The 16081-nt window shown below is 39.9% G+C and overlaps 1 protein-coding gene across 3 annotated transcripts in view; it reads right to left on the bottom strand.

The window, feature by feature from the left end:
• EPB41L3 (erythrocyte membrane protein band 4.1 like 3) overlaps positions 1 to 16081 on the bottom strand; it is a 68403-nt gene that overhangs the window by 20308 nt on the left and 32014 nt on the right. For 2 of the 3 annotated variants that reach the window (XM_068396406.1, XM_068396407.1), the window contains exons 5-11: positions 14336 to 14411; positions 12680 to 12898; positions 12269 to 12356; positions 8581 to 8733; positions 6469 to 6566; positions 4993 to 5168; positions 2661 to 2827 (exon numbers count right to left, since the gene is read on the bottom strand). In XM_068396406.1, the coding sequence (XP_068252507.1) occupies positions 2661 to 2827; positions 4993 to 5168; positions 6469 to 6566; positions 8581 to 8733; positions 12269 to 12356; positions 12680 to 12898; positions 14336 to 14411 (977 nt within the window). Of the gene's footprint in view, positions 1 to 2660; positions 2882 to 4992; positions 5169 to 6468; positions 6567 to 8580; positions 8734 to 12268; positions 12357 to 12679; positions 12899 to 14335; positions 14412 to 16081 lie in introns of all 3 variants that reach the window. The other variant, XM_068396405.1, reaches the window with a different exon arrangement.

Genomic DNA, 16081 nt, shown 5'->3' with positions numbered 1-16081 from the left:
ATAGTCAAAAAGTGACTCTTTACCCATAGCGAAGAGGTAAAAATGTACCCAACACTTTTGCTACAAATTTTACCACAATGCAAAGAATACTGGCTACCAACAAGCAGGATTTGCTTTGATACGCTGCTTGTAGGGCATTCAACCAGTCTTAAAGGTCATTGGAGGACAAAAAATCGGTAGGAGGAGGGAGGTGATTCAGCAGGAGGTGTGACCGTCACCTAACATGCTCCCTACGGGCAGCCACGACTGCTCTTTAGAAGGACAACAACAGCCATTGCCACCAAAATACCCCAGTACAACAGACCTGTCACGATGCTGATTGATCGGAGATGTTTTGGCCAAAGTCAACCAGGTGCACCTAGCTAAAGTGGCATGCGGGCCAAACCCTAAGTGCTCCATCCACCACACATCTCCCCGAGGAGCTGTAAAAGGCACTTCACTGACACTCCCAGCTCCCCAGAGCAGAATGACTTCAAAGCTAAAACAGCATTTGCCTGTACAAGCTGCTGCCAAATCTGAGTCAATAAGCGGGACTGAGACACAGATTGCATGAATGCTAGTTACTAAGCCTAATCTTTACCAGGTAGATTAACAGAAGGAATGGGATTTAAACCCAATATTTACACAGAAGAGCTCCTTCTTCTCCCCTTAATATTTTGCTTCTCTCTCTTCTTTAATCAGAACAGTTAAAAAAACAATCTATCAGTTCAGGCAATCTGTATTCCCAAACTAAGCAACCAAAACCAAGCCTAACTTCAAACTGCTTATGAATGTCTTTTTTATGGGCTTAACATAGTAAGCTCAAGTCAAAATTTAATGCTGATGGGCTCACAGGACTTTATGTGAGCTAAATACACAGAACTTCTCTTTATATTGTAAAGGCAAAAAAGCCAAAGTAAATTTATTCTTTGCAAATACAGACTATTCACTTATTGACATCTTTGCAGTGTTAATATTTAGAATAACTTCTGGTACTTAAATACAGATGGATAAAACAAAGGAAAAATGTCTTAGTGGAGAAGTTGAAAACCTACCTATGAAATTTATATACCCTTAAATATGAATTTGATTTCAAATTTGTCCTGTGTTTCTTGTGACCCTATTCTCTTTATAATGAATGATGGAAGTGTTAGCAGGTCCAGTAGAAGCAGAACTGAGATCTCTATAGGCTTACAGAACTGAAGCTCTATTAGCAAGTGGTTTAAATAGAATCCACCTGTTGGGGCAGGGGGGGCGCAGCTAAAAATCATTCCTCTGTGCATGTTTAGGTACCATCAAAATATTCTCCTAAAAATATCTTTGACTATTTCCAGCCATATATAAGGAACACATGATCTTTGAAATGTAGCTGATCTCTCCATTGACCTAAATTAACAAACACTTGGAACAGAATTAAGTTTCTATTGGTTATTTTCTGCATATTTCATTTTCATCAATGTTTCTCCACGCAGAAAATTAATGGAGTTTCAAGAAGACCCCAGTTAAATTTTACAGAAATTATTTTTTTAATGCTACAATTACAGTCCACACTTTCAAAAGAAAATCTTTTCTCATCTGCAATTTTCAGTATTTCAATTTGTTTCTGATTTTTGGTACCTTAATTGCAGCTCTTTTTGAGAACTTGATCCTTTAGCTATGTAGCTCATTATGGCCTTATATGATAAGGCTAGAAGTCCAGGTTCTAACATTTGCATGCATGACAGTGTTGTTGGTGTTACATCAAGGTTTTTCCTCATAAATGAAGAGGGTAAATCTTACTTGTTTAGCAAGTGCATTCCACAGTACACTTTTTGAATGGTACCCTAAATTCAGTATTTCATATTCTGTTTTCTTTTCCTCAACGTAAAAGAAAGAGAACATTTTACAACTGATCTTTTCTAATTCTACATTATTTCTCTTCACTGTCAAGCTCCAAAATTCAGTATCTTCTCTGTCCCTGTTTGATTTACCCCGTCTTAATAACTCAGTAGATATAATGCAGAGTCATGCGTGTACATGTATGCGATGGTGGTGGGATTGGAGATGGTGAGGGATGAATCAAATTTAACAACTGAACAGAGAATTGTCAACAAAAACAGTTTTCTTCAATGCAAAACTTCAAATGAGGGAAGCAAATGTTTTTGTAAGCCAGGAAACAAAGCTTATAGTAGTATATTAATACCCAAAAGTTAATAGAGAAAAAAGCTCTTTGAAATACGTGCAAGGAAACAGAATGTCAAGAAGCAAAAAAGAAAAATACAATAGTTTAAAGCACAGAGCTACGTACGAGAACACAGAACTACTTTATAAAAAAAAAAAAAAATGACGCCAATACTGAAGTCAAAATAGGCCTGAAGACCAAAGGAGCAAAATATGCACTGCTAGGCTACTTTTGGGTATTTCCTAAGGAGCTCTTGAATGCTATGTGAAAAACACTGCGCTGACTGTTAAACGGATTTCAAAAAACTGTTTGAGGCAGGAACTGACTTTTACAACATCATTTGAAATGCAAAGGGACTATAAAAATATTGATTCAAGACACGTATATACACGTACGTACAACCGTGTATAGTTTAGTTTCCTCTCACGGAACTAGGTATCTCCTCCCTCCCTAACAATTCTGCATTTTTCCAAGCACTCTCCAGACAGGTCAGTTTAATACAAAAACCTCAAAACTCTACCTTGGTGTCATGGCGTACTGCTGAAACGGGGGTGACTTCCTCCGCTCTTTGCTTTTTGCCCTCTTCATCATCTTTCTCTTCTTCTGCCTTTTTCTCTGGAGTCACAGTGGTTATCAAATTGGTCTGAGAGATGCCCTTTGTTGTGGCGTACTGGCCAGTACCAACCTCTGCAGCAGACACAGAATCCTTCATGTACATTTCATGGTTTTCATTCACTGATGCTAAAAGCAAATATTTAAAGAGGGAAAGTCTGAAATAGCTTTTGCTGAGAAGCTGCATAAAATTAAAAAGCTGGGTTAGTAAAACATTTGTGATATTGCTGAAAACACAACTATGTCATGTTTCAGGAAACCAGGAGCATGTGCATACATTTAAATAAACTTGAAATAAAGCTTGCAGCTTTTATATGCATAAAAACATATATTATGGATGTGTATACACACATTGCTGTAGCTAATGTGTGCATTACACAGTTGTTAAATGTTAGCAAGCCATTAAAAGTGCTACTGTAGTAAAACATCAGAAAAAAATCTATGCGTTGCCACTGTTATCAGGCAGGAAACAAGGCGGACCAGCTATGACATCAACCATGGGGGTGGAAGAGATTTTTTTTGGAAATCTGTCAGAATGTAACAATGCAGATCAAATGCACAGTAAGTAACGTGATGCATTACAGGAAATGACAATATTGATGTAACGCAGGCATAACGTCTGCGAACCACGAAATGGGATCTTTGTCTTATCAAGTATTAAAGTCTGCCACGTAAGTGAGCTCATTATCCTAAAATATTCTGGGAAGTGATGGCATTCAATCCAGTGGACCAAATCAGAATATTTTAGGATGTAAACGTTCGATAATTCATCAAATGAATATATATAAATGATTTTGAAATAAATAGTAAATTTACAGATAGAATGTAATCAAAATATTAATAGTATACCCAGACCCCGCTCTTGACTACTGTGTAACTAATTTCTGAGTCAATAGGACTATTCAAATTTATAAAGTTACTTGCATCTGTAACAACTGACAGGGCTGGTATCACAGTGTAATCGCGATGCAGAATGTTACAGCCACATTTCCGTTACAGTAACAACATTAGTGAAGAAATCATAAGCATTGATTAAAAAAACCTCTTTTCCCCATTTGCACTTATGCAAATTAACATCATAAAAACCTTGCAGAGTCTAACAAATGCTGGGGGAAAGCGTTTCAGATATCTTGTCTCTCGGGAATGAGCTTAGGAGGCAGGCAAAAGCGAAGGGAGTAGAGGGAGACATCTTGGTTAGATGTTACAAACAAAATAATGCTGAAGGATAATTTCTGTTTTGAGACACATGCACAGCAATCAGGTCACCAGTTGCCTGGTAACGAGCAAGAAGCACATCAAAATTAGAAGATTCTAAAATAATTAATGACAAGCAGCACCTTTAGGGGGAGAAAAGAAGGCTTGTCACTAGTACTTTTAAATCAAAGCTGCTCCCCCTTCCCACCATCACCTATATTCACTGCAATTTGTTTGTAATATTCTGCAGGAGAAATCACCTCTTTTTTTTTTTAAAACTGTAATGATTCTAAATTTAGTCTCGCTATTTTTTTCTACAAAAATAAACTACAACCTCTTTTTACTCAATAGCTGAAAACAGTAACAGCTGATGAAGTAGATGAGACTCTGAATCACACACTGGTCTAACCTAAGGGAGCAGCAGAACCGTGACCTCCACGAACCACAGAGAAAGAGAGGAGGAAGGACGTACTATTAACCTGCGTATGTTACTCTCCATCTCACACCTTCAAAAGCGATATATGGGAAAAGCCTGTTCGCGCTCATCCAACTAGGACGCGAGGTAATTGGAAGCAAGTGTTATTACTCAACCAAGGGAAAGAATTCATTTATGAATTGTAACATATACTTAAATGAAAAACCTACATAGGAAAAAAAGCCAAATTAAACCAAAACCCAAACAGTTACTCATGCAAATCCTGAAAAAGTGTTGAAGCCTGACTTGCTCAGGCAAGCAGGTCCAGGCTGGCAGGTCCAGGTGCCTCATCCTTCCCAAAGCAGAGAAGTGCTGAGGCCAAGGAGAGAGGCTCCACAAAGAATGGACTCCCAAGGACCTCGTCCCGGCAAACATTTGGTAAGGACTGCAGTGGTACATTTAGCACAGTATTTCTCTGCATCCTCTCCTACCCCTGCAGTGAACGTGCAGGTACTCACAGCCTCCACTCAGCCGAAGCTCAAGGAGATGAGATGACAAGAGGTTTATACCTAATCTAAACCAATGACCACTTGACGATAACTTTTGACAAAGTCAATTAAGAGGACCTTACCCCCATCTAAGCTGCGAGACATAGTGTAACGTTTACTAGAAGACCGCTCAAAGTAAGGTGCGGGACGGTCTATGAGGGCGCTGGCTCTTCTCGTCTGGGCCTGCGTCCGACCACTGTAGCGAAACTTGGAGCCCAGCGTGAGGAACTTCTTTGGAGGTGCTTCTGGCAGCAGGAGCCTAAAACACAGCAAGCAGTGCACCTGTTACTCCCCCTCCTCCAAAAATCAGTCCACTATTTCTGCAGAGGACAGATGACTGTTGGGTGTCACTCTCATCGTAACCTGTGCCTCACAGGTCTGTGGCTAAAAGGGAATCAAAGAATGTCCCTCATACAAAACCACTTAGCTAATGCATTTCAAGAGCTGAGTTCTGCCTAACAGGCAAGAATCACTCAGTCCCTTACTGCTTGAAAATCAGATTTATTACTTTCTAATCACCAAAACTAAGAATAAGGTGTTCCTTCTATCAGGGACTCTGATCAGGGCTGAAATATCTCTTATACTTGAAGTTTATGACAGTGCTGCTATGCTAAGGACAGGGCCAGAACAGATTTCCAGTGAATGCAGGGCAGTATTCACTGACAGGGATGCAGACATTTTTCAGGTTAGAGCCTTCCCACCCTCTGTATTTTGGCTATGGGAGTTTGCTGAAGAAGCCATTCTCCTGCTATGGAGTTTATGCTTTAGTCATTGATTTTCCATTAAAAATCAGAAAACACCCAAAAAAAGCACACTCAGTTTCTCTTCAGATCTTTTGCTACTAAGACTGCATTTCTTATGAACATACAGACAGCCTGAACCAATAGTTTTAAGAAAGGAGAGAAATTCTTCAGTCCTCCCAAACATCTTGAGAGGGGTTTTTAAGTGCTGGATGCCCTTTCACGCCATTGAAAACCTCACCCTTTTGGGTTCCTATTGCTAAATATCTCCTTGCTGACTACCTAAGCACAAATTAATTACAGCATTCATTCCACTATTCCAAACTTTTCTCAGGTCTTCTTAGATGTCAAAAACATAGCTGCAAAATTCCTAATACAAAAATTACAGCTATGTATTGTGTATTCACCAACTACTGTCTGTATCTTCATAGGTAATTATACAAAAACCTCCTTTTTTTTTTTCTAAAACTCTTACCCACATCCCCCAGTAACTTTCCATATAAGTTGTTCTCGCTATACAAGTGTATGTGCAGAAGTGCCAAAGTCCTTCGTCTTTTTAATTATATCATGGCACAGATAAAGCAAAATGATTAATTGGGACCATATGGTGATTTTAAACATTCAGTATCTATCTGAAATAGTATGAATAATTTGGGTGAAACATTTCAAATTCTGAAGAAGCAATAACCTTCCCTTGTCTGCTCAGAGGTATCTTGTGACCAAAAAGACAATTTATTTGAAGGGTTTTGTCTCTGCTGACAGAATTGGTCTTTTCTGTTGCATTTTACATCACACCTTTAGGAAAAGAAATGTACATACCTGAAAAATGTATGGTGCTCAACACACACTTTCCATAAGCGCTTTGCAGCACGATGATTTGGCAACTTAAACCCAATAGTGCTTTCAAACTGCTCAAACTAGGTAGGAAAAAAGAAAAAGTATGTATTTGATGCTGCGCACCTACTTTTAGACAGCGTACACAGGTTCATCTTCATTTCCTCTGTCTCTGTCGCCTCATTGCAAGGGTGAACGTATATGCTCATGCATATAACCACATATATATATATATTCTACAGACTACTGTCTGGGAAGGAAGCTGTGAGCGATAAAGGCAACCTTTGAGGATTGTTTTGGGGGTGAAACTCAGATAATGAGTAAGAGGTTTTTGATGGCGACAGTGATGTTTTATGCCCTTTAGTGAGAAAGAGATCAGTTAAGACTTGGGAGACTTCTGAGAAAAACATCATTTAAGTGTTTTAATCCTGTGGTTTTAACTTCACCAGTTTAAACAACAGTGGGAAGCCTGATAATAGCCTGGAGGGGAGCAAGAGTCCCCAGGGACTGATCTGGTCTCACACAGCCTTAGATTAAGGAGATTTACAGTGAAAGAACTAGACTTAGTAAATCACAGTGGTTTTAGCTAATTTATCTCCTGGGGAAGATGAGGAAAAGACAGGTAATTGAAAGAGTTGGCTGGGGATACTAAGAGACCTTTCTAGGTTGTGCTGCAGATTTATATTTCAGATGCAAAAGCTGTGTCAGCTGCAACCACTATAACATGTTGATGGCTGATAGCTGAGTAGGTGAAATAGTGTTGCTGTGACCAGGGAAAGGTAGGCAGAAGGACACTTGTAAAGAAGCCTGGATCCCTATGGGGAGCTGACAGAGAGCAACAAGGCAGGAAACAGCAAAACAATAAAGATGATACAAGTGACACATGGGATGGTGAATCACATTATCATCAAATGTGATTTGGAAAGAGACTGCATTGATTATTTTGCATAAGGAACTACGACCTGGTCACAAGACGCTACGTACCAAGACCAGCAGAGCTCAGCAGGGTTTCAGTGGTGGAGAGCTTCAGTGCAGGCACTGGGAACATCAGTGGCTATTGGGTTTTTGTTTCATTTTGTTTTTTTTTTTAAATCAAACTCAAGACTGGGAAGCTGGTTACTAAAACTGTGTCTGCTGAGAGGCAGAAGATGCAGGTTTGTAGATTTTGGCTTAGGACTCTAAAAAAGGCTCAGGCCTTGGGACCAGTGGGGGGCCCCAGCAAATTTCCCAGGTCACTCATGAAGCCAGTACTGGAGACATTGGCTCGGAACTCCCAATTGCCATATTGCACTAAGGGACAAATGCCAGTCCTCATGCAGGTGATTTCTGTCCTGTTACACAGCTCCACCCTCTAAAATAGATACGCGTTTTTCATCTATCACAGTCCGATTATTGTACCAGCACTTAAAATGGAGACACTCCTTTGTCTCTGATGATCCTGAACATCTCCTGGGATTTTTGCTAAGAGTTATCATCCTACTTCTGTGTCGGTGCACACTCAGCCCCTGAGGTAGGCATTTGCTATGCATCTGGCTGAGCCACAAGAGGGCACTCGCTGTATGAGACTGCACATCACCTTCTCCACAGCCAGAACATGGGCTCCTGTGGGCCTGGGAGGGCCCAAAAATGCTGAACAATGGATGCTTGAATCCATTTTTGTCAGTCTCCAGATTTCTGTTCAGACTCCAAATTTACTAGTGTGATGCACTTACAAAATTTGGTATGGCCTGTCTACAGCTCTTAGTGGGTAAGATGAATAGACACTAATTTAATATACAACATGACAGTGGTTGAGGAGCACTCCATGAATAAGCAATATGTTACTTAATTTCCCAAAGTATTCATAATACAGATGAGCTTTTTACATGCAGATGGCCATATTTATTCTTCATGTCAGTTCATGGATGTAAACAGAAAAACACCTGTATTTTAAATAAAGTATTTACCTAATCTTTCCTAAGCAAATCAGCACAAATTAAAAAATATAAATGAAGAGGAAAGTTAAAGGCTTGTAAGACACGAAAAATCAATAAATCAATGAGAACACAGGTTTTTTTGAAAAAGTTCACTCACTAAGGAGTGTCAGGATGCCCTTACCTCCCCTGGTCGGATTTTGATGTAGAAGTTGTTTCTCTTGTAGGAAATTTTCAGAACCTTTGGCCAGGCAAATCTATTTATTCTGAGTCTGTCTCGATATATTAAGAGACCGCTTGCACAAACTCCTAGCATGATTTCCACTCCTTCAGAATCCTGGAAAAGCAAGCAGTGCACTTTGTTGAATATTTCTCTCCTTACATCCCACAGCACTACAGATTCTTGTATACTGTGTTTCTGTCCAAGCTACGTCTTTTTAATGCATCAGCTGTAGTGACCTGATTTCTGAGAGCTACCCTACTCATTGACTGCATTCATGCAAGTAATAGTAAGGTTAGGCAGGGTGAGAGAAACCGAGTGTTGCGAATGTTTCCTTATATTTTAGAAAGGCTCCAAAAGGAGGGGGGAAATTTTAAATGTTATTAAAAGAATATTAACCATATAGCAAGATTTTATTAGAATAAAAAAAGTGTTATTAGCATAAATACCAGATTGAAAGTAAGTAGGACAGCATACAAATCTACTTCTCCCAGCATCACTCATCTCTACAACTAAGCCTTGTGAATCCTTAGACAGATTCTTCTTCTGTAGTTTGCTCATCTTGGCTTTAGTTGGTTTGCCAGACTCTTAAACGCTGTTGTGCCTATGCTCAATATTTTTACTTTGAAATGATCAGTGGGCAGAAAGTTGGGCACTTGGACCAGAAAGATTCTTTTAGAAGTATGTGACTTGTGCCTGTGCTATAACCCATTTTTGACAGGGAAGCTGTAGGTCAGACACATTAGCACTATAAAAGATTTGGCCACAATCTTATCGGAATATACCTATAAATACGTATTTTTTAAGTAAGAAATTACACTTCTCTTTCCTTTAGAAGCCTTCAAATAGTCTAAAACCAATCTTCACTGTTTGCTATCACCTCTAGACTGTATAATTCTGGTTGTTTCATTTAGCTAAGTACTAACTAATACTGCTGGAGAAAAGAAGGATCCACCTTAAAGCACAGAGATCTTCGGTAATTATTTTAAAATAACTTAAAGTTACAAAAGTCTGACAACAGAGGCTATGAAGATGTCACCCTATGATAATCATGAAATGAAATCATTGTTTTCCTCTGTTTTTCCTGACAAGCCATCTTTTAGGCACACAGTGAAAATCTGATTACATTTTAAGATGAACACAAAGGCATGCATGGTCAGTCATGATGAAAAGGCTATGGCACAGCTTGAAATATGAAAAAAATTGTTTTAAAATCAGAGACATAACATCAAATTAGAGCCACAAAGTCACTTCAGTGTTAGAAAACACACCAACAGAGGATCTATGTTCCAACAATGATGGTAAGACCCCTTAAAGGTAGATTTTCTTCTAAATAAAGCTCTTGTGTGATATCATTGTCAGGTACTACAGAAGAGACAAAGCTAATTTTTTCAATGGACTTCAATTTCAGTTTCCTAAGCAGAGAGTAACGTTTAAATACAGTGAATACATTCTAAAATATAAGGTCTCATTGACAGTAATCTCACTGCCTGGCAAATGCCTGAAATGCACGCGTGCTCACATATGGCACATAGCTGCAGGTGCAAGGGGCTCCTTCTGATATACTTTGTCAAAAACTTGTTGAGAAATACCTTCTTCCCTCATCCCCACCTTTGCAGCAGATCTAAGTCCATTCTGTTACTTGTCAGTGTCAGAGACTGCTTTTCAATCTGATACTACTGGAGTAAAATGAAACCTGAATAAAAGAATTTGGCTTTTTTCAGGAGTGATGTGGCTGCATGGAACAGAAAACTGTTAGCTGTAATGTCTGACACATGAGAGGCTGAGCTGCACATCCCTGCAGCTCTGCATACGAATGGGGCCTTTATCAGAGCGGTGACAGCCCAGAGGACAAATCTGCCTATTTGAACACATTTTTTATCATAGCCTTGTGTTGGATAATTGAGAACTAGTTTTACCAGCAGCTGGTGAGTCCAGCATCTGTTGAATACCTAAAATACTGGCACAGCCTTAATGAATTGACATTTACATAGAGACATCTGCCGTGGCATGACTTCAAAAAGGCATCCACAGAAAGACTTGTCCCCTAGCCTGATACCATCAGATCTCACTGGCAGATCTAATTAAATCTAAACATCACTTCTCACACAGAGTCTACTTTTCCTACCTTCAGCTCCGTTTCCAAGATTACTGTCGGGTTTCTTAACCCACAGACAGACCCAATTGGGTTAGCACTGCAGCTTTTTAAATTAAGAATATCACTTTAGAGAGAGATCGGCTTGTCTACCAACATCTCTTGCTCTGACTCTTTCCACATGAAAACCAGAAGAGTAAAACTGGATACTAATATTTTTTGGAAAAAAAAATAAAATGGTTATCTCAGGATATCCTATCTTAAATTTCACAGCCTTTCTCCAATATTCTGAAAACAATACTTAGGTCCAATGCTACGCTATGTTAAATTTTCAGTAGCGAAGCCTCTAACATATTTAGAACAGGAACTCACTTTGTTGCTGTTTTGCAGATTTCTTTGTGTTGGAAAAAGGATGTTGAAAAAAAGCTACTGAGTGACATTCATCAATCCGTTTCTACCTCCGCTCCAAATGTGCCTCAAGATTTTGTGCCTAACTGCAAGACACAGGGAACGCAGCTCCTGGTAAAGTGCTGCCCATTGAGCCATACCCAGATTTTTTCATTTTCAGTGAAGGCAATTAACAGAACACAAAAGATTGCCTTGAATTCTGTAACACACATGCACAGCTCCTACAAAATGCCCCAGGGACACGGCTGCAGGCCCTTTCAAGATCTGAGCTGCAAATTTATCTCAGTTCTTGAAAGGAACTGCTGCAGCATAAAACCAGGCTCACAATAATTTGATCTTTATAGAAAATGCAGCACCCTCCACAGCTCAGGATTCTTTGTTCAGCACTTATTTCCCAAGGATGCTTGCTAACCTCAAAGATGTTAAAATCCATTAGCCTTACCTTGAAGAGTGAAGAAGAAAAAAATAGTAATTATTTATTTGGAAAAAAAACAAAACAAAACAAAAAACAGACAACCAACACAAGGCTCTCCCAAGCCACAATAAGAATGACCATGTTTTATTCATAAATTAACCTGTCAATGATTAGAGAAACTACTTCATCATGGGAGAATGTTTCCAGCAGAACTGCCGCCCTTCCAGTCAATTGCAAGGACCACACTTCAGAAGAGAGACAAGCTGCCGTCTCCCCATTACTATCAATCTGATTAGGTGTCCAGCACAGCTAAATAATTGCTTGAAAGTTCTCTGCAGTGTTAGAAATTATCTGCTTACCTAGTTAAGATACCATAGTTGGACTTATTAAACTGGAAAATGTAGCTGAATGAAATGACAATTGATCACTCTCTGGACAGCTTGTAATATACTTCCTCATTACTCCATCCATTCAGTGTTTTCCCAAATGTTTTGGTTGTTTATTCAACATGAAAGGTTGATGTGCAACATCTTTGAATGTATAGGCTAGGTTATGTTACAGTTACAAGATATATTTATGCTTACCCCATAAGTCACCTTTCCTCATGTTGACACACGATTTATCCGACAAAATGCCCATTTTAAAAACAAGAAAGAATAAATCACGGAGTCCATGCAGATTCAAGTTCTATGCCATAGGAGAAAGATGACCAGTGAAAGAACTATAGCCCATACCTTGGCATGATGGAGATCTACTCCATACATTGATAGTTTTTTGGCATTCTCCAGGAAATGCATCTCAGCCTCTGCAGGTGTCATCCCCCTGAGGAAAAGCAACCAATTCTAGCATCAGTGTTAAGGAAACAGAGATCAAAATAAAATCCAGCACCTGGAAAACACTTTCAGCCTGTCAGAACTACAGCCATCCCCCTTAGATGTCTGGGTATCTACCAGAGCCAAAGCTCTGGTGCAGACCCTGTTATCTTTCATGCTGCAAAGCTCTTCTCTAACCAAAGACGGAGGAGGAGAGGAGTCTTGTCAAAAAATATTGTTGTTAGGTATACTGCAGCAGGTCTTAACATTTCCTGATGCACTAGGACAGTACCTGAAGGCAGGCTACAGCCCACACTGACGCCTTCTGCCTACCTGTGGCTCTTGTGCAGCTCGATCACTTTATCCTCCAGCTCTTTAGTATGATTCGGTGCAAAGCGAAACTCGCTGACATAGTCGCTGCCGTACTCGTCGGGGTCGTAGTCGCCGAGCTCCGACTGCACGGTGTAGGAGCCTAGCAGGGCCAGTGTGACAAATGAGCAGGGCAGCCGACCCGACACGATGTCATCTCTCAGCTGCAAGCAGAGGTAGTACCTGCAAGGGAGCATCGAGATGGCTCACAAAGTGCTCCTCCACTGGTGCCCTCAAAGGAGCGCTGCCCAAAGACCAGCAGGAAGGCTCAGTTCCTCTGCTAATTTGTGGACAACTCTCAAGCCCAAGGTTTTTCAAGAGTTGACAATAATAATAATAATAATAATAATAATAATAATAATTTAAAAAAACCCCTCTTGCCTAACTTATGGGTAGCAAAGCCTAATTTATCTTTATAAAGCAGCATGGACATTTCTTAGTAAAATAGGTTATGACTTTGTTTAGTGGCCTAGATGGAGAATTACCCATTAAACATACCAGGTTTCTATCATACACCACTAAGATACGCAGCTACCTGATAATTCTTTTCTTTAAGGAGAAAAAATAATTTAAAACCTCAAATACTGTTCATTAAACAGTAGCTGAACTCCAAGCTGTTCAAAAAACATAAGCAAACTGTTGAGCTTTCTCAAAAAAACATGTAAACAGCAAATGCTGCTAAAACCACGGCGATAAGCCATGCAAGGGATCACCAGATAGAAGAAAAGAGAAAAAAAGTGAAATGCGTTGGCTTGGTGGTGAAGGTACAGAATTCCCAGGGGAGATTTGAGGGCGACAAGAGGAAAAAAGCAATCCTTTCTTTTGGAAGACCTCTGTTGAAGTGCAAATTCTTGGCACGCTGTCTTTCTGCACAAAGCCTAGCACAGGGAAGTCTGATCTAAGCCAAAGGCTTCATGCTACCTTAAAAGCAACAAGTAGTCCACAAAGCAATGAAGGTTAGTAACATCCACAGGTCACAAAATGTTAGAACAGGCTAAGGAATGGTTTGCCGATGGCGTAAAACTTGTCATGGCTCCAAGGTTTTCCTGCCTTATACCAAGGAGAAAACCAAAAGAGGTGTTTTTTTTTCGGTTGTGCTTGCAATCTGTATACAAAACTAGAGATCAGAGCTGCAGATTGCAGAGCTGACTGAGCTGGATAGCAGGGAGCAGCCATTCACTACCATTGTATTCCTTGTACCATGCACATCAACTGCTTACCTTGTCAAAAGACATACAAAATTTACACACATGCCTATTCTCATTTCACTTCTTTCCTTTCATAGTTACAACCTTACTGACAATAATAACTTGTTACCACTGGCAAAACTGGGCATCAGGCATCTTTGTGAAAAGTAAAATCAACTCTCAGGAACATGTATATTGGAAAAGCTTGGGTTTGGGGTTAAATTATAAAAAAGAAAAAGTTGTCTTAGCTCAGAGGACAGACACTGTTCACAATGTCTTTTCTGCCAAAGCATCACATATTTTCCATAAGCTAACGAGAGAAAGGAAGCCAATGGGAATACAAAACATTCCTTTTCTTGGATAATTAGAGCGTAAGCACTACTACGAACAGCTTTTAAGTTCCTTCTAGAAAGGTATTTAATGTTTTAAACACCTGGTAATATCTTCAGATAGCTGGGCAGGGTCTGGAGGGTAGAATTTCACATTAAATGCAAACTGCCAAGCACCACCTGGAAAAGAACACAGGTTGACTGAAAGTACACTGTAAGTGCAAACAGAGATGCTCATGCTGTTCGATTACCAGCAGACTTAAAAATACCACAGCCAAGCAATTCATAAGAACAGGATATAGTGTCTTTTTCCTATATATCGTTCTGAAGATACTACTTTTCCCTCTCACAATTACAGTATTAAATCAGATTTTACAGCTCTTTTCTTACTTAGTAAGATTTCCACTGAAGCGAGGACCCTAAGGGAGCAGCAATTTATTACTAACACGAAAAAAAACCCTCAGTCCAAAAACAATGTTTACTGGAATTAACCATCTGAAAACAGCCTATACAAGCTTTAAAAACCAATAACCCAAAACACGGAGGTGCTGGAAACACTGCAAGCCAGAGTATGTGAGGGGTGATGTGCCGAGGGTCTGGCTGCCCAAACAAGCTCAGAGCATCCTCTCAGAGTGCTGCCTCAGCACATAGCTCCTGTCTCCAGCAGATATAAATTATTGTGCAGACAAAGCTGCAAGAAGAAACACAGAGAGCATGGCTGAAAAACTGTACATAACAGCGGGGAATTCTTACTTAGTTATTTTGTTAAGTTTAGCTGACCCATGGGATGGATACTGCTTTGCATCACCACAGTTTGTGACATTTTTTTTGGAGCGTTAGCTTTAAATGTTATAAAGAAAGAATATCAAGACTAAACAAATGAAAGAGTTGAACATAGTATGTAAATATAAAAGCTATTCTGAAAAAAAAGGGACAGGTTATACTAGCACATGCCTCGAACACAAACAAAAAGCAGTAAGAAACCCCAAACCACAGGGTGCTAACAAACTGTTACGGTGGTTTTCCAGGAATAGGACTTTTCACCGAGGCCTCTGTTGTGGGATATACCTCTTATATGTACTTCCACCACATAAATTGCAGTATTTCTGTAGTCAAGAAAACAAAGCCAAAGCAATGACACTTCTGTTTACTGAAACACATTGATGCCAAATTAAAAATCTAATTATAAACAAATAGATCTCTCTCGAGAAGTCCGTATTGGCCATGTAATGAAGAAGTGCTCATCAACACTGTGAAAAACAGGACTCTTCCTTATAAACCATGATCTTCAATCCAGGGGCACCTTGTGCCTAAGTACCTTCTAAAGAGTATGGGTTTGAACGTGCATCTGGTGCACTCTCTGGTAAAATAGCTTATATGCTGGACAGGTCTGCTTGCCTGGAAATACTGTATGGTTGTCCTAATTGGGTGTTTGGGAGTATTTATCTAGAGATGACAAGGAAACTTCATCCTGTGCGAAGCCCCATCCACTTTGGTCATCCACGCAACTGAGAAAATAGGCTCAATGTGCGAGAAGACTTCTGGCATGTACCATCAGGACTTCAGCTCTTGGAGAAACTTTAGGGCTCCTTGATTTCAGGAACTTTTCCACTCTCTTGGGCCATAAAAGCTGGTGCAAGAAAGACTGGCTGGCAGCAAGGACGGGGCATGGTCCCACTGAGGAGTGGACTGGCCCTGAGGTGGGAGCAGAGCCTGTGAGTGACACCTGGCCCCATGACAGAGGGAAGGGGTCATGGCCCAAAAATCTGTTCCCCTAGCAGACACAAAATAAATCAAACCTATGATATAGCCTATAATCTGAAAGGGTTATCAGGCATTGGAACAGGCTG

This window comes from Nyctibius grandis, chromosome 3 (genome assembly GCF_013368605.1).
Source record: "Nyctibius grandis isolate bNycGra1 chromosome 3, bNycGra1.pri, whole genome shotgun sequence".
Taxonomy (NCBI): Eukaryota; Metazoa; Chordata; class Aves; order Nyctibiiformes; family Nyctibiidae; genus Nyctibius; species Nyctibius grandis.
This window is presented reverse-complemented; position numbering and strand designations above follow the sequence as displayed.